The following is a 19,162-nucleotide window of genomic DNA, read 5'->3' as shown; positions in this document are numbered from 1 at the left end:
TATATATAATATATATATAAATTACAACATTTTGAATTTATTTGAAACAATTGTATGTAACTAATTCAATCAGTGCAACATGCATGCATCTGTTCATCCATTATGCATTTAATCTGTTGAGCATGGAATAGATGTTTGACAGCATGGCCTCTCTAGGGCTGGGCATCAGTGGCACGTCTTCTTTTTGGTGCCCTAGGTCAGCAACTCCCTGCAATTTACTGAGCAGGAACACCTGCATAATTCTAAAGTGACCTGTCATACCTCGGATACAGAGGTGCAGATTTAAGGATAGCTCTCCTAGGCTTCTCCATGACACAACCAAAAGGAAGCCTATGAGGAATTTTTCTGGCTATTGAGTATATTACAGGGAGGGAGGGTGACATTTGTGCATGGGGATGGAGTGGAACGGGTTTTTTTTTCTGGGGGATTTTACATGTTTGTTTAGTGTCTGTGTGTGTGTGTCGGGGGGAGGGGGAGATGAGGGAGGAGAAAAACTTGTGATAGGTGGAAATTCTTTCTTGGGAGGGTGGAGATGTTTAAGAGTAAATTTTGCTTCGAGGGAAGAATTGTGCTTGGGGGAGGGGCTATTTTTTGTTTGGGACAAAAGAGAGATTTTTTTCTAGGAAGGTTGCCTAGAAACATTTTGCTTGCCGGGGGACTTTGTGCCTGTGATGGGGAAGTTTTGCTTGAGGAGGAGGGAGAGAAATGTGTTTGTTTGTGGGAGGTTGAATTGGTGTTCTGTCTGAAGAAACAGAAGGAAAAAAAACAAAAAACGGACAGCATGGGAATGAATAGCTAGGTTGCTACTGGCTATTTCAATTTGCAATAGCCAATAGCAAGCTGGCTATTGCATCTGGCTATAGCCAATAGCAAGCTGGCTATTGTATCTGCATCAGTAGAGGAGGACCTGATGGAGAACTTCAGGCCCACCTCTGCTGACTGACAGCAGCAGTGGGCGGGAACTGTAGCCAGCCCGCTATTGGCTATTGCAAATTGAAATAGCCAATAGAAGCCTAGCTATTCATTCCTATTCTGTTGGGTTTTTTTCTCTGTCTGACGGCACCCCGATGTAAAAAAACCCCAAAACAAACAAAAAAGACAGATAGCAGGGAAAGGTTTACACTGCTAGATAGAGCAGAGTAAACCTTTCCGGAATAAAATGTTTCTCTTGCGGGCGTCCTGTAGCCGCTATCTTATAGCGGGAGACTCCCAGAAAGTTGAGATGTCTGCAGAGGTGTTCAGTTGTATATATTTGCAGTAAATATATGTGGAAGCCACACTGCTCCATCAAGGTCCCTCTGTATAGTGTGGTCACTTATACAACAAAGCTCCCATGCTGGGGCATACACCGCAATAAAAAGATTAATGGCAAGTATTTATGGTTGTTATGCACTTAGTATGTTGCATACTCGTTACCCCTGCAGTCTGTATTTTCCCTACTCCTTAACCCTGCACAGTGTTTAAAAGAAATATGGATAAAATGTTTGGTGTGATATAAATATCTTTGATACTTAAATACTACATGTATGTATGTATACAGATCTCTAAACTTGAGCTAAAAGAGGAACTATTGAAGGACATTAACAGACACAATTAATTTGTTTGAAAAGAAGGACAGTCCCTCCAAATGACAGTTGAAAGCTATCCATTATTGTTCTTTCACCACTGCTAGCACTGATATTCCAATAAATATTGGAAATCTATAAGAACAATACATTGTGGAAACATGCTTTCTCTTTTTATATACAGCATGCATATATACATTTTTAATATGCATGTTTCCAGTTCTTAATAAATGCCCAATAAAATGTCTTCTGATGATTTTATTTCCAGAAGCCTGCTTCATTATACATTAATGTAGAAAGGCTCCAACTAAATCTAGAAGATTGACTGCATTACTAGTAGTAGAAAAGGGCCATGGGTAGGCATTGGAGGGTATGCAAGTTTGTAAGTGATTGTCAAAGTCCTAGCCATTTCTGTTTGTGCTGGGGAGCTTGATAAATGTAGGATCAGTATCAGGGCCCCTCCTCCTACCCTCAAGGACTATGGCCACACTGCCTGTCCGAAAACATTCCTTAGCAGCCAGAAGCTTTAGCTGCAGTGATAAAAGTGATGCTGTGAGCCTGAGGCCTAACCTGCTGTGTGTTATGCATGACTGGTTTAGGATAGAGGAGACATCCACACATGCTTCTGTGCCAGATTTGTGTTTGTAGTGTAATGTACTGCTTTGCTAACTAGAAATTGCAAGTGAGCAGTGTTTTAAGGAAAAATGGAGATCCTATCACCTTACCAACCTCTTTTATTCACAAGATTTGGCATACATAGAATTTATACTGGACAGTCCGGTGTTTTATGTTGCTGCCCAGTTAGTGAATGGGAATCTTTTTTCCCGGTTTTCCTGTCACACTGGCTGTGACAAGCAGAAGCATTTTCTTTCAGCTCATAGCCGCAAGTGTAGATTTGCCTCTAGTGGCTCTTTTTGCTTAGTTCTGTGAGCTAGCCTAGCTGTACCAAGAACAAGTTAAAATCCTGCAGATCATCTACTACATATGTAAATAAGTATACCCTTCACCAGCTTTTCTCAACCAGAGCGCCGTGGCACCCTGGGATATAAGATATCATATTGGGCTCCTGATGTGAAGGGGAGAAATCTGATGTAATATCAGATATGATATGGGGCTCCTGATGTGTACGGAAGAAATCTGATATGGTATCAGGTATGATATGGGGCTACTGATGTGTAGGGGAGAAATCTGATATGGTATCAGATATGATATGGGGCTCCTGATGTGTAGTGGAGAAATCCGATATGGTATCGGATATGATATGGGGCTCCTGATGTGTAGGGGAGAAATCCGATATGGTATCGGATATGATATGCGGCTCCTGATGTGTAGGGGAGAAGTCTGATATGGTATCAGATGTGATATGGGGCTTCTGATGTGTACGGGAGAAATTCGATGTGGTATCAGATATGATATGGGGCTTCTGATCTGTAGGGGAGAATTCTCATATGGTATCAGATATGATATGGGGCTCCTGCTGTATAGGGGTTGTCTGATGTAAAAGGAGGGGGCTCTGATGTGAAGCAGGGCTCCTAGTATGAAAAGGGGGTCTCTAATGTGAAACAAGGGGGCTTCTAATGTGAAGGGGGCTCCTAATGTAAGGGGGCTTCTGATGTAAAGTGGGACATGGTTGTGAAAGGCAGGATTCTGATGTCACTACTTTAACATAATAACACGTTCTCTTTTTTTCATGTCTCCACGGTAAGTCAGCGTTCCTAAACAATACATCCCTAATTTTTTTAAGTGTGCTTTTATTCAGTGTTATTGCAAATATGTTCTGTGTCAGGAAATTGCATAATTATGGGTCAAGGTTTTTCAGCCACGTTTGGTCTATCATGCTCTTTCTTTAATAGATATCCTTGGATAATACATTTTCAAATTTAGAAAGAGCCACTGCGGTGTTTGTTTAGACCACGAGAATCATTGGTGTAAAAGAAGGGTGTCATGTATTTACCGTTATACGACACTCATTCTTTGCATGCTACACGTCATTGGCATAGAATGAGCCTCAGTGAACAGGGCAGACATAGTGTGCCATAACACACCAGCCTCCCTACAGCAGTGACGATGGCAGAGCCTTTGGAAGAACAAGGTCAGTGTTGTGAGACAATTCCGATTTAGCAGAATTTGCTGCTTTTAATAACCCATGTGCAGGCAAATGTCAGCGTAGGCAAATTTTGTTTGTGACAATTTCAAAACAGCCGAGATGATCATTGTATTTATTTCTTGCTGACATATATGTGTTGTAGATATTAATGTTAGGGAAACGTGTCAATGCAATGAACAGCCTTTTGTAAGTCCATATGTATTTTTTTAGTCCTTCGAGCTTATCCAGTGAAAAAGTGCAAGGAGCTAGAATCAAGGTGTAAAGAGCAATACCCATAGCCACCAATCAGAATACATCTTATGTTTTGGTCTGATTTCAGTAAATTCAATTCTGATTGATTGCCATGAGCTACTGTCATTTGCACTTTACTCTTCACCGAATCATCTTGATTGAGAAAATAGGTTAAAACATTTGGTTCTGTTAAAGGACACTTCAGCAGTTGTGTCAGGGTGTGTACATGTTTAGGTTCTAAAGCAAACCATTATGTGACTTTCATGTGTGGTGAATACACTGTGACCACAGCTATTTTATAATCAAATTAATTTTAGTGAGGGCGATGTAGTTCATGTGGTTAGCTACCAGGTATAAAGTTTAGGAAATGACATAGCAGCATTCACCATGGGGTGTACACATTGCTATTTTACCCTTCCTTTGCATAAATGTGTATATACATTTTTAAAGTGGTCCAGCTTACTAATACAAAACATAAGCTGATTAAAGCGTATCTAAACCCAAAAGCAAACATTTAATATATTGCAGCTTACCAGTCCTTAGATGTGTTGGCTACATTCATTTTTTCCATTTATTTTCACCTGGTAATGCTGAGCATAACATATTTTCTGCCCCTTCTTGCCTGCACTCACTTCTCCCTGGTATCTGTGGAGGGAGCCACGGTTGTCACGCAAGTGGGACTTTGAACATGTCTGCCTCTGTGCATCTGCATTACATGGTGAATTGATGAGTTTACAGGAGATAACAATATTTTTTGCATCAAGTGACATGGACAAGGTATTTCCTTTACTTGTTGAAAATATTCTTAGCCTGAAACAGAAAACGAATGCAGCCAGCACATCTAAGCTCTGGTGAGCTGCAATAAATTACATTTTTTGTTCATGGGCTTAGATCAGCGGTGGTCAACTTGGAAATCATAGAGGGCCTTCCGGAGGGCTGCACAATAGAAGCTTGTTTTCATGAAGCACATTGCATCAAGTTAGGAGGCTCAATCATGGGATGTGACACGCCTCAATGCCTCAAAATGTTGATCAAACTGTATTTTTTTATGAAATGCACACTGATGAGAAAGGTAGAGTGAAATAAGCCTAATTGTTGGTGCCAGTGGCAGTATTAGTAACCCCCAGCATTGGTGTCACTGGCCACACAAGTAACCCCCAGCGCTAGTGTCAGATGTGGAACACAGAGAATATCTCGGCACCTGGCACTCCACTGCCACACTGCAAGCTGCCCAACAGGTGCTGGGCCCAGCCCAGGACACAGCGGTCCACACAGAGAGAGCCAGCAGGCTGTATGTTGGGCACCATGGGTTTAGATATACGTTAATACATGATATGATTACCATTTTGCTCTTGATAAGAGATGATGTTGCTCTGTAATTTATTGAACAATGTATTTGATGACTACATTCCAAGGTGAACTGACAATGATTTAAAGAAGAACTCTGGGGAAATTTTTGATTAATCCTTACAGTGGGGCTACCCCCACACTGCAAGGCTTAACTGCTTGTTTTGGTTTAGGTGCTAAAAACAGTTATACTCACCCGAACTGCCAAGCCGACTCCTTGCTTCTCTGGTCTCTGAAGCCTCTCTCCTCCACTGCACAGATGGAATGTTCCTCAGCAACCTTACTTTATACACTTGTAAAGAACGTGATGACACAAGAATTCTTAGACCACTGCAGAGGAGGGAGAGAGAGGCTCTAAGAACCAATCTGAGAACAAGCCGGCTTGAATGATCGGATGAGTATAACTTTTTTTTAGCACCTAGACACAAATCAGTAGTGAACCCTTGAAGTGTGGGGGTAGCCCCACTGCAAGGGTTAATAACATTTCCCCCCAGAGTTTTTCTTTAAAGAAGTGCCAATCAGATGGGTGATTTTGCTTCTGGCAGCACATGACCATCACTGAGGTGAGGCCACCATTTCCCCCAATGGGAGTCTCTATCTTGTTGACCTGGAAGAATGCAGCTACGGAATGACGTATTACTGGTCCAGCCATTGAGAAAACAACTCCATAGAAAAAGGTAAGGAGTCTCTTTGCAATCCTGCTGCTGGCAGGTTGTAACTGGCAACAGGAGTACTGTACTCCTCAGGCATGACCCTTAGGAGTTCCAAATACTTTTCTGGGCTGTCAGACATGCAGGCACGCTTTTACCAACCTCAACATAGCACATACCTCATTCTCCACCGCAAGTGTTCCTGATTGGAGAGCTGTGGTCCAACACAGCGGGGGGTCAGTGACTGTTTAAAGGGGAGCTGCTCTCACACAGAGCGCAGTTGGCTGACTCTGCATAGCATTGTGAAGAGGCACATTTATCCTTGGTTTGGGTAGCAGGTGAATTTTAAGCATATAGGGAGGCAAGTCACGCTTCCTTTATTTTTAAGGTAGGTCACAGCAGCTGCTTATTTTCACTGTTTTACCTACCCCTGCCCTGCAACTGTTAACTGCTGCTAATTTTCCTAGTGAGAAAAATAACAAAAGTTATACTCACCCTATCCTCTGAGCCGATTGGCTGTGAGAGCGCTCCTTCCAGCATGTCTAGTCTTACGCTTCAGTGATGGTATGTCTCTTGGCATCCTCACGTTCTATACACTGTGCAAAGAATGTGATCGCTGCAGCGGAGAGGGAGAGAGGCTCCAGGGGCCGGTCTAAGAGCAAGCCAGCGCCAAGAATCAGGTGAGTATAACTTTTTTTTCTCCCTAGTCCCAAAGGAGCAGTTGACCCATGCAGTGCAGGGGTAACCCACTGCAAGGGTTAATAATAATTTTCCCTGGAGTTCTTCTTTTAATCCTCATATGGCAAAGTGCAATGACTATGTGCTATTGCTGTAACCCATAATATTTATAATCAGTTTTTGTGTGTTGTTAGCTATCAGTCGTTTATTATTTTATTTTACTTTTACTTACCGATGTATGTGCATCACTTCTGTTGTTTATAAATGACATAGGTATTTATTGTTACTAAAAACAAGTTGTCCAATTTAAACTGGCTACATGTTAGAATTTGATAGGACAATAATATGTACAATCTCCTTTACAACTTTGTAGTTGGTAGATCTAAAGCAGAATGCACAATCAGATTGTGATGTGTGTGACCAGCTTTAATCCCTTCGTGATGGGAGACGTACAGTCACAAAGTGGCTATATGACTTGCCACATACACTATACGTGTCGAGTTATATCAGCCTCTGTAATGCCGGTAATTGCTGATTCTCAGCAGTTACCAGTCATTAATGAATGCCTCAGTATTGAGGCATTCATTAATGAAATAGTTAAGCTTTTGTAAAAGCTTCTTTCTTTCATTAAAGGAGAACTATGACATGAGTGATTTCCACTCATCTCATAGTTCCAGCCGACCTGTGGCAATGAGACTGTCACAGGTACCAAATTGCACATACAAAAATAAAACTTTTATATATAAATATATTTTTATACTATAATTATTATTAAAAACATTCTAAAAATAATAATAATAATAATCAAAACTTGCTGCTGTGGAAGAATCACACAGCAAAAATGTAAAAAGCGTGTCAGTCATTTAGGAACAGAAACTAACAACTAGCTCAGTCATGAAGGGGTTAAACAGATGGTGCAAGGCAGATATGTCACCATGGTACTTGGGCCCAGTGGAGAGAGCAAAGAGAATATGGGTCTCTGTGTGGTTTTGATCCAGCTGTTTTTTGGCTTCTTGACAATGTACATTTTCGCACAGCATTTCCCAGTGCATTTGCTGGCAAGAAAGTCCGGAATTGCTAATAGTTTTATGTGCTGACAAGCTTTCACTTTACAATCTAGTAGTATAGAACACACGCTTGTACTGTTTCCAGATGAGCTGATTGAATTTTTTATTTGTCTAATAGCTCCAATAAATGTTGCCCAGAGAATAGAAAGTAAAAGCTGCAAAATGCAGTTAAAGCCAACTCTTCATGTGGATGAAGCACATCATTATTACAAAATAGGCTTAAAAAGTTTATCAGGAAGGAATATATTGTCATTGTTCCTCAATAATCTCTACAGATGTATCCAGTGTGTATATTCAATCTTCACTGGAGCCAACACAATGATGTAATCACTTTGATGACATCATAATCCCAGCTGTCAAGGTATAATTTTGCATATTTCCTTGGTGTTTATGGTATACCTTCAAGCAACCCACCTTATAGTAGGCAGTTACTGAAATGATATACATGCATAAATTCAAGAACACCAGCACGGGGAATGAAGGTCCAAGTGTGACAGCACCCATGTGACATACTCACCAATAAAGTCTAGAATTTGTGGTAGGTTTCAGGAGCAGCAGATTCTCAAGTGAATTAGTCTGAGAGATTCACAATTGAAACTCGTATTGTACAGTACTTTTCTAGCCTGAAAACCTACAACATTGGTTCACATGCAGAAAAATAACCTGGTATCACTTAGGGTCAAGTGCAAAACAATAATATGGGGATGCTTAATGCTTAACATCAATAATGTTGATGTGACACTTAACCTCCCTGGCGGTATGATTTTTTCTTTTTTTTCTTCCTTTTTACGTTCAATGTGTTTTCGTATTTTTTCCCGTTTTTTTAAACTTTTGAATCTCCCTCTGGTTCCGCCCACCTGCGACCTGCTCGCAATGGACGAGTGCCGGCATCGGCCGGAGGACACAGCGCGACTTGAGGGACAAGGTAAGAGACGCGCTGTGCATTCCCGAGTGTGGCTCGGGGTTACTGCTTATGGTACAGAAAATTAACCCCGAGCCACACTCGGGAATACCGCCAGGGAGGTTAAAGATCAACGTAGGTGTAGATCACATGGCGTATCAGTGGTACATTGTTATGTTCTTAGAACCTGCTAGGTTCTTTTTTTTTTCATTTCTGACTTCCCTAGTGGAGTATAGTATATATACACTCGGTATAGTAAGAAAACCAGGACACACCAGAAAGACGAGAAAAACCTTTTTTCTCTACATTCTACTATGACCCCCAAATCTTTTTCCATTTCTGACTTACCTAGTGGAGTTCCCATTAATATGTTTTCTACTTGCCTGTTTTTAACCCCAAAATTCATTACTTTACATTTTCAACATTAAACCTCATCTGACATATAGTTGTCCACTCCCCTATTTTATCCAGATCCTCTTGTAATAATGTCTAATCCCGTGTCTATTTCCCTCCCAATTTTAGTATCATCAGCAAACACAGAAACATGGCTATCAACACCTTCCCCAATATCAATTATAAACAGGTTAAACAGTATAGTGCCCAGCACAGAACCATGGGGCACGCCACTATTGACCTTAGACCTATCTGAAAAAGAGCTATTTATCAATACTCTCTGGACATGTTCCCATAGCCAGTTATCCATCCATATACACACCATTTAATCTATGCACATAGATTTAAGCTTGTGTATTAAGTGTTTCTGTGGTACCGTGTCAAAAGCTTTGACAAAATCCAGATATACCACATCCACCGGTCTTCCGCCATCCAGATCTCTATGCACCTCTTCGTAGAGTGTTAGTAGGTTGATCTGACAAGAACGGTCCTTCCTAAATCCGTGCTGATTATCACTTATTATACTATTGCCATGAACAAAATCCACTAAATAGTCCTTTATCATGCGCAAATGAAAATCCGTTTGGCAAAATTCGGTGAGTTAGTATTGCTAATTAATAGGGGGTGCGGAAATTAACGATTAATCCATGTTATAATTAATCGAAATTAGTCGATTAATCAATTTAAAAAAAAATTGATTAATCGAACAGGAAAATTTTAATCATTACCAGCCCTACTATTTTACAATTATCAAAATCGACATTGGTCTTTGCATGATGGGCTATTTGAGCTAGAATCAAAAGAGGGTTCTTGGTAGCAACAAAAATGTCCTATCGAAAATCTGTAGGTATATGGCCAGCTTTACTCTATCCAGAACTATATAAAAAAAGAAGTTCTGGCTCTGTTCTACGTTAATGAATATTAGATGATGCAATGAAAGTCAATGAACTTCAGATTTTAGTTAAAGAGATTGGGTACAATACAGCCCATTCTTTATTGTTTATGAATGGGCTTGTATGTACACAAGCCCTGTGATATGAATCTAGGCAAAGTCATTACAGTTCACTGTGATGCAATATCACAGTGAACTCTTTTGACACTCAGTATAGTAACAAAACGAGAACACACTAGGAAGACACAAAAAAACAATTTGCAAGGTTCTATTCACACCTTTTTCACACATTGTCTGAAACACCTCAAATAGCAACAACCAATACCCCAAAAAAACAAAACATACAGTGGTGGACTTCGTATGCCATTTGGGTGACAAAAGCTTGTCTCGTAGCCCTCCAAAGGACCAAAAGTGACCATTAAATATAAATGGCCATAAACATTACTAATGGACTACCCAAAATGTGCCAGAGAACAAATGTACCCAGAGAACAGAGACAAGATGCAGGGTTCTGTCAAAAGAAAAAAATCTGTTTTAAAGTTTATTACGGTGCATTGACCTTTATATATAGGATAAGAGAGGGGGTTCTATAGAATGTTTATGTTGAGCTAGCAAATAGGACAATAATGTTACCAATGTCAGCAGATGTCTTGGAAAACAAAGTATTTTAGAAGAGAGGAGTAGGAGTACTCTTGCTCCAAGAGTACAGACTATAGACTGAATAGATGCACATAGTCTTTATACAAAATGGATACTCTCATTATACTGGATTTCTCTTTCAGGATCACTAGAGAGACTAACCCCATTCCATTGGTGAAATTTGTTGAGACCAAGTCTTCTCAGGACACCCAGTAGAAAGAAGACAGACATAATCACAGAAGGAGAACAAGGTGGAAACACATTCAAAAAAGGAATATGCTATAGGTGGACCATCAGTACAACTTCTAAAAAGGGGAAGGTCTACTGGAAAGTAATGCCAGGACAACTGCACAGTGACCTGCACAATCATCTGCCTGCTTGAGTTCTTTCTTTTGACACATAGTGCTATTTACTGCAGTGCAGCAGGGTCTTACTCCTAGTGCTGTATTCTATGTAATATATAATCAGTAGGAAAGTAGAACCTCTTCGTTATGTGCAGTGGCAGGATGGTTGAACCTGGGAACTGGAGTCGTATATATAACCACTAGAATCCCCCCAAAATATATAGCAAATAAGAAGTTTATTCAACACACCAACATTCACCCAAACCTGAAATCTCTGTTTTAGGGAGAATGTTGCTTTAATATTACCAGAAGCACGAGCACTGATGGTTGTAAGTCCTGTACCACCAGCTATGCACATTTAATGGGAAGCAGTTTGTAGTCAGGTCTGCTTCAGGGCTCGTTCACACCAGCAGCTGCATTAGAAAGCAGCCACTGGTGTGCGCTGTGTCTGGAGCGATGACAATGTGATGAAAACTGTAACCTTTCTTTTTTTTAACTTTTATTGAAACACCACAAAGTGATATTTCACTCAGTGTTATTCATCCTTGAGTGATGCAGTGTACTGCGCTGCTACACATGCATGCAGTACTTTTATTCAGCCCACGTCACCGCAACAACTTAATTGTAAAAAAGGCAATTTGCCTTGTCTATGCATTAGCTTACACATCTGGTGTAAATGGGCGCATAGAGTCAGAGGGGGACATTTATCAATTCTCTTGCATGGCAAAGCAAAGCTAAAAAGGATCAGTGGGACATACAGTGTTGTAGATTTACTAAAAGTCTACAGCTTGAGTCATAAATTCCTGTAAAATTATGACAGAATAAAACCTGACCCTGATAACTTCTTAATTATTCTGTTTTGCGTAAAACTATACAAGTTATGGTGAGAAGGAATTAAAGCAATCAAAAATTCACCACTAATCAGTGCGTAACACAATGGTGCCATCTTAAAACAGAAGGTATTCACTTGTCTCATTACATTCCATAAACCAAAAATAAGAGGATTATTCCTGATTTCAGAACAGTGGGCAGAGCCATGCAAATCATTGCTTTTCGCACCTCTGGCCAGATGCACATCCAAAACCACGGGTGCATTTAGAGTAAAATCTGTCACAACTGTCATAGTAATGTGCTACTGTTAAATTATTTTTGAGTCGCTACAGGTTGAAAACAAAGTAATTTATATTCCAAACAGTACATCCAAAATAGGAAACGTATCACTGGCAGCTAGTAGAGATGGACCAATAAACAAAGATCTATTCTGCCACAGTTTAGGCATTGGATTTTTTATTTTCTAACCCTCCTTTTTCTATGGATGTTAGTTTGGCAAACCAGGCATACCAGTTGGAATGCCTTTAGGGATAGTGCTGGCAAGGCTGTGGCCTCGTGCTAAATGGCCATCAGCAGTGGGTCTGTGTTTTAAGACAAAAGGTGGGGGAGTCGTTCCATTACACTTCTGCAGATCATCCTGGAAGTCAGAACAGAGAGATGTTTATGTACCTTTCATCTTGAAATACTAGTCCAGTGCTGACAGCCTATATTTGGGTATTACTTAGCATGCCCACTGAGCCTCTTACTATAGCGAGACCAGTCTGAAAACATAGTATCCTGGACTGAGATTGCAGAAGAGGGAGGGTACACATAAAAAAAACCTACCCTCTGTAAATCGTCCCAACAAAGGTCAGATCTTAATCTATATAGATCAGATTGCTTACCTCTAGTAGATAACTTGGTAAGTAATCTTCTTCCAAAGGGACCTATTTCTAAAGCAGCCCTATGACTTTACTGTGGCCGTAACACTATATTAAAAAAAAAGCCCAGCACAAGGCTTTACAAATCTGTTTAGCACTTTGCAAGTGAAGTCCCATTCATTGCAGAAGAGAGTCCACTCACATGACATGTCAAAGACATGTGACCAGACTATCCTGCTATCATGGACTGTTCTCTGGAGCATTATGCAGAGAACACTACATGAAACACCTTAGGCCCACACCACAGCCTATATTTTAGGAGTAACTCATAAACTGCAGGTGCTGTGTTGAGTAAACACTTTGGTGTCCAGCAGACAGTGATATCTATTTTCTGTTTCAAATAGACCCATAAATGTTTATTGGCATTTGGAGTAATGTATGTAATTATATGGCAGGCAGTTTCCCAGGACTATACCCAAAATAGAACATTTTATAGTCTAAAAAAACCTTTTTTTAGACTATAAAAAACCTTTTTTCAGTCACGGCACTCTTTAAAAGTATGCAGATTCTCAAAGCACCCACGTCCAGTAAAAAAAGGCATGTGGTCCCTGCAAAATCCATACCAAACGCTAATGAGATACAGGTCTGGTATGGATGGGGGACACCCAAGCAACAACACACAAAAAAGTAGGATGCTTCTTTTCAGATCAGAGTCCCCTTAACATCACAGCTCCCCTTTCACATCAGTAGCCCCTCTTCACATCAGAGTCCCCCACATCAGGAGCCTTCTTCCCAGCAGAAGCATGACATGAAAATCTCGAGGCACCCCTAAGGAAGCTAGAAGGCACCCTGGTTAAAAAAAAACTGGTCTATATTATAAGCGCGAGACCTACTGATAACATTCCAAACTGAGATTATGAATATTTGTGCTGGTAAATATTACACCCAATTTCATATTTAAACATATTTATCAATGAATGTTATTAAAACAACTTTTACATAAACTATTTTATGAAAAATGTGAAGTGTATTTACAGTGGCCCTTTAAGAACATTGTGGCGGGCTGCCCGTTCAGCAAACACATTCCTCACTCGTAGCTGCAAATCTTTTAAATTTTTCCAGTCAGGAAGCCGCTTACAGACACGTAGGACAAAGGATAACAACTGGCAGAGAGCCCGAAGTCTGCTCATTACTTAGCTGGAATCACAGGAAGTTCAGCTCATCTTACAGAATAGAGCAACTGTCAAACCCTATGTATTGCTAACCTTCACATTGCAATCACACCACATTCACTTCATCATCGTTGTTCTATTACTAGAGATGTGTATTTTCAAGTGAACCCCATTAGTCACGTCGTACGTCAAAGGAATACATTCCTGCCGTTACCTTGTACATTAATAGTGTCATTTTTCACTAAAAAGCTCCACCTTCTATCATTAAAAAGCCATCTCTGAGCTCTAGTTCAGTGACTTTGCCTAGGATTAAATAATGGCATCACTCTGCTGCAGGCAGCTGTAGGCATTTCATCAGTCTGCTCTCCCTCATTGATCAGACTGTAACATTATAACTTTGTAGCAAGTGAGAGGTGGCATCATAGGGTGATCTGTGTCAGACATTTGTAAACTCAGTCAAGAACTGAACAGGAACCAGTGTTTACTTGATTCTCATCTTTTAGCCATTGTACACAAAATTGCGAATCACCACACGAACAAGGACACCACACCTCTAAGTATACAGAATACAAAAACAAAATAGAGAAATGGGGCTTTAAAAGTGTCATTTATCAAATGCAAGGAGACCCAGTTCAAAATTACACAAACAAGTTGCTTAATGTATAAAAATATATATATTCTTTATAAAAATGCATAATTAACAAAGATGACAGATTAGCAATATCATTAAATGGTACAAAACCTCCCTGGATCACATACTGTGTATATGACAATAACTTATTAACATATATCTCCTTAAATATCTCTTTATATAATTGCATAAATAAGATAGACATCCATAAATGTTCAGTAGATCTATGATGTGTCCAGTTTTCGAAGCCAGCATTTCATTCCAGAGAGTAAATACTGATGCTGAATGATACCAAAGATGCCGCAGTCTTTCTGGAAATTAAATAGATGAAGGCACTGTCACATTGTCAGGGGAGTCCTGTGATCTCTGTGAGAGGTAATAGATATCTGTATGTTTTACACTGGCTCATTATTTTGTACCAATGCACTTAATATAAAAAATATATATAATGCTAGATTAATTTGCATGGTTAACCATAAGCATGGTTATAGTATCTGAAAAATACTAGTGCATGCCATTAGAATATAAAGAACGAACTGGTAACATTAAAGCTACATTCCAAACAGTCTAATACAGAGTTCAAATACATGTACAGTATATAGACTTAGCTACATGCCAGAGGATTTGTAATTTGGCTCAGCCAGTGTGATCCAGACACCCCTGCCACAATGTCTAGTCACGTTGTGGATCTGGCTGCACAAAAAACAAAGATAACATTTCCATAATAATAATAATAATGTTATTTGTGTAGATAACACAATCCCAAACCAAACTAAATGTGCCATACAAAATAAAAAAGAAAAGGTATAAGGGCTAGATATCAAAATATACTCGGTCAGGGGTTTACATTTAGCAATTTTTACCAAGGGTTTACATAAAGCTTATATTTTAAAAACTTGCTTGGTAATAATGAAATAACACAGATATCTTAATATATACATTTATAAAGTATAAACACAAAGAGGAGAGAGAGGGATCATACACAAAGAAGAGGTTTGAGAGGGATATGGTAGATGAGTTGGTCTAAGGACATGGTTTGATGAAGTTAATAAAGAAAGAAGAGTTTTGCACAATATTCACATAGTGACTATTCCCCCCTAGGTGAGGTTGTGAGAAGAGGATAAGTATGTGAGAGGTGAGTGGAAGTAATGGGATAAAGGTGAGAAGAGAGGTAGTATAAAAGGTAGAGGTGCACCGAAAAAGAAATGTAAAAACCGAAACGAAACCGAAATAGAAAAAATTGTCAGGCCGAAACCGATACCGAAAATGTTTTTATTTAAATTTTTAAAAATTTTAAAAATATTTTTTTTTATAAACTTTTACATGTTTTATATTTATTCATTTTTTATTAAATATTTTTATTTTTTACTTTACTTTTAGGGGCTTTGATGAAATGTCAGGGGTCTAAACAGACCCCTGATATTTCCCTTTTTAAAATAGAAAAAGAGATTGAGAACACAGAGTCCTCAATCTTTTTCTGCAGCCCCTATTATCAATGAACAGGAATCCTCTATACTGAGTGTTCCTGTTCATTGATAACTTGAGAATATAGTATGTTTACTATAACTACAATTAGGAATGAACAGGAGTGGATATAGATCACTTCCCATTCATTCATAATTGAGGATATATTAACCATACCATGTCCTCAATAATGTACAAACACTCAGCGATCACTGATCACTGAGTGTTTGTAGCCCGCTCTCCTCTCTGACACGCTGTCAAAGGAGGCTGAGTGGGCGGCGTGAGAGGAGAGCCCAGCCTCCTGTGACAGCGTTGTCTCCGCCCCCACACCGCTCTGCCACACTGTGATAGGCGGACGAGCGGTGTGGGAGGAGAGACACCGGCTCACAGCGCTCTCCTCCTGCTGCGCTCGGCTGGCTGTCGCTTTCGGCTGGCTGTCACTTTCTCTCCTCCACGCTGGGACACAGAGCAGCGCCCAGTGGGGAGGAAAGAAATCACGGATGCGCCGATGTATCGGCAGGAAAATGGCACTTTCGGCATTTAGCCAAAAGTGCCATTTTCGGCCGGTATATAGGTGCATCCCTAATAAAAGGAAGGTTAGTGGGTGTGAATGATAAAGGAATAATTAGAAGAATAGGCAATATGTATAAATAAGAGATGTGAAATAAATATGTGACTGTGTATAGTAACAATGATGTTTTATATTTCTTTTATGAAAATGTGTATTCATTTGTATATGTGTAATAATAATAATAAAAATTATATTAAGCAAAAAAAAATATTTTGAGAACTATCCCTTAAACCAGGCTTTCTGAAACTTTTCGTGACCCCTTTTCGCACAAGGAAATTTTTACATGACCCCGGGTGTATAGGTATATAAAACAGGTATACAAATTAAGCATTTACAGTAATACCTTGGTTTACAAGTAACTTGGTTTGAGAGCGTTTTGCAAGACAAGCAAACATTTCTGAAATATGTTGCCTTGATATACAAGCAAATGTCTTGCAATAAGAGCAAAATTTTGTAGAAAAGCGCCACCCGAATAAGGCTGTAGCTGTGTGAGCGATGAGTCTGTTTAACGACAACACAATGTCACATTGGATAGATTCCTTGTTAAGGTTTCACGAAATGAAAAAGATTCCATTGAGTCAAGAGATAGCAGTGATTCCGTTACTGATAGTGAAAGTCGTCCTACACAATAATCCTTCGGTCTCTCGTCCCCCTCACACCAACCACAAAGGTACTGGCAATTGGCTTATTTGTCTTTATATTTTGTACAGTATTATATTACAGTACAGTATTGTAATCATTTGTATATGAATATTTTTGGGTTGTAGAACGAATCATCTGAATTTCCATTATTTCCTATGGGGAAGTTCGCTTTGATATACAAGCGCTTTGGATTACAAGCATGCTTCCGGAACGAATTATGCTCGTAAACCAAGGTATTACTGTACTAACAATCATAAAGAAATGTCATTTAAAACATTTCTTTGGTATACATATCATTTTACCATTTATTAAAGAGGAAAGCAAATTTGCATACTGGTGAGATGGGTACATGTTTAGTTTTACATAAAGAATTAAATCTTGGCAGAATATTTGATACTGCAGGACGCAGAGCATCTTTAACGTTTTTTCAGAGTTGATCGATATTTTGATTTTATAACCATCGGTGCTGAGAACGCCGCTTCACATAAATATGTAGTACAAAATGGCAGAAGTATGTTTAGGGCCATTTCATTTTCACTTTGAGTGGAGACATACTTTCATCTACAATGCTGGATTGATAGGTCCAATGCACTGCACTGAATGCTAGAAGAAAACGATGTGCTGTATATTTTATGGCCTGGATGGGCAACGGTTAACCAGAAATAAAGACATGAAGTTGTTGGTTTTTTTTTTTTCCACAAGGTTTCAAAGACTTTGCAGGAAACTGTAAGCAAGAGCAGAGCTTAGGTTGGATGCAAGAGCAGAGCTTAGGTTGGATGCAAGAGCAGAGCTTAGGTTGGATGCAAGAGCAGAGCTTAGGTTGGATGCAAGAGCAGAGCTTAGGTTGGATGCAAGAGCAGAGCTTAGGTTGGATGCAAGAGCAGAGCTTAGGTTGGATGCAAGAGCAGAGCTTAGGTTGGATGCAAGAGCAGAGCTTAGGTTGGATGCAAGAGCAGAGCTTAGGTTGGATGCAAGAGCAGAGCTTAGGTTGGATGCAAGAGCAGAGCTTAGGTTGGATGCAAGAGCAGAGCTTAGGTTGGATGCAAGAGCAGAGCTTAGGTTGGATGCAAGAGCAGAGCTTAGGTTGGATGCAAGAGCAGAGCTTAGGTTGGATGCAAGAGCAGAGCTTAGGTTGGATGCAAGAGCAGAGCTTAGGTTGGATGCAAGAGCAGAGCTTAGGTTGGATGCAAGAGCAGAGCTTAGGTTGGATGCAAGAGCAGAGCTTAGGTTGGATGCAAGAGCAGAGCTTAGGTTGGATGCAAGAGCAGAGCTTAGGTTGGATGCAAGAGCAGAGCTTAGGTTGGATGCAAGAGCAGAGCTTAGGTTGGATGCAAGAGCAGAGCTTAGGTTGGATGCAAGAGCAGAGCTTAGGTTGGATGCAAGAGCAGAGCTTAGGTTGGATGCAAGAGCAGAGCTTAGGTTGGATGCAAGAGCAGAGCTTAGGTTGGACACATAGTCTGATTCTGTCCAGACAACCTGGGCAAGGGCTGGGCAGTTTGCAATTTTTAAAAAATGACTTTTAAAGCCCAATTTTTTGTTTTGCTCTGGATAGTAGGAGGAAGGGTTAGAAGAGAAGAACCTCTGTGTTGTGTTCCCCTGCTAACCCTGCCCCAGAGTAGACATCTGCTTACCACTTCAGCAGCCTCCACTACTGACCTAGTCCAGCCTTGCTCTGCAGCGCTATAGCCCTCTAAAAGGCAAGCTCCGCCCCCCTGCACGTACACAGAAAGGCACCAATACTACCATGGGGGGCCCGGGGCCGGGACCGTACCAAGTTACAACCCTAGCCTTGTGGCGGCAGACCCTGCAAGTGCCACTCACAGACACCGGTGTCCATGTACAGACACCTTGCCGATCCCTGCCGGGGATTCGGATGTTTCGTCGTGACCCCCCACTTTCAGTTGCGTGACCCCATATGGGGTCGTGCCCACACTTTAGGAAAGCCCTGCCTTAAACAATAGACTATACTTCAGCCTGATCTAGGGCCAGCCGCACTAGGCACTACAGAAGACTTGTATAAGAACAGATTTAGTTACTTCTGCTGGCTGCATGTAAAAATAAACACCCTGACTGTAATGGATATGTACAGTAGTTGGAATATACTTTTCACTGACAGACACTGTTTCCCATGTTGTGCCTTCGTATTTATTTTCTGAAAAGGATGGTACTCTGGATGT

The 19,162-nt window shown here is 40.3% G+C and overlaps 1 protein-coding gene across 2 annotated transcripts in view; it reads left to right on the top strand.

Moving 5' to 3' along the window:
* Positions 1–19,162, top strand: part of LOC108794659 (fibroblast growth factor 12) — a 421,105-nt gene that overhangs the window by 90,131 nt on the left and 311,812 nt on the right. Inside the window, exon 3 of one of the 2 annotated variants that reach the window (XM_018565740.1) lies at positions 6,545–6,565. The exons of the other annotated variant lie outside the window; for it this stretch is intronic. Within the exon in view, the coding sequence (XP_018421242.1) occupies positions 6,545–6,565 (21 nt within the window). The remainder of the gene's footprint in view (positions 1–6,544; positions 6,566–19,162) is intronic. 2 annotated transcript variants of the gene reach the window in all.

Source organism: Nanorana parkeri, unplaced genomic scaffold (genome assembly GCF_000935625.1).
Source record: "Nanorana parkeri isolate BGI_ZX_2015 unplaced genomic scaffold, ASM93562v1 scaffold882, whole genome shotgun sequence".
In the NCBI taxonomy this organism is placed as follows: domain Eukaryota; kingdom Metazoa; phylum Chordata; class Amphibia; order Anura; family Dicroglossidae; genus Nanorana; species Nanorana parkeri.
Note: the sequence above shows the minus strand (reverse complement) of the source record. Positions and strands in the feature narration are given on the sequence as shown.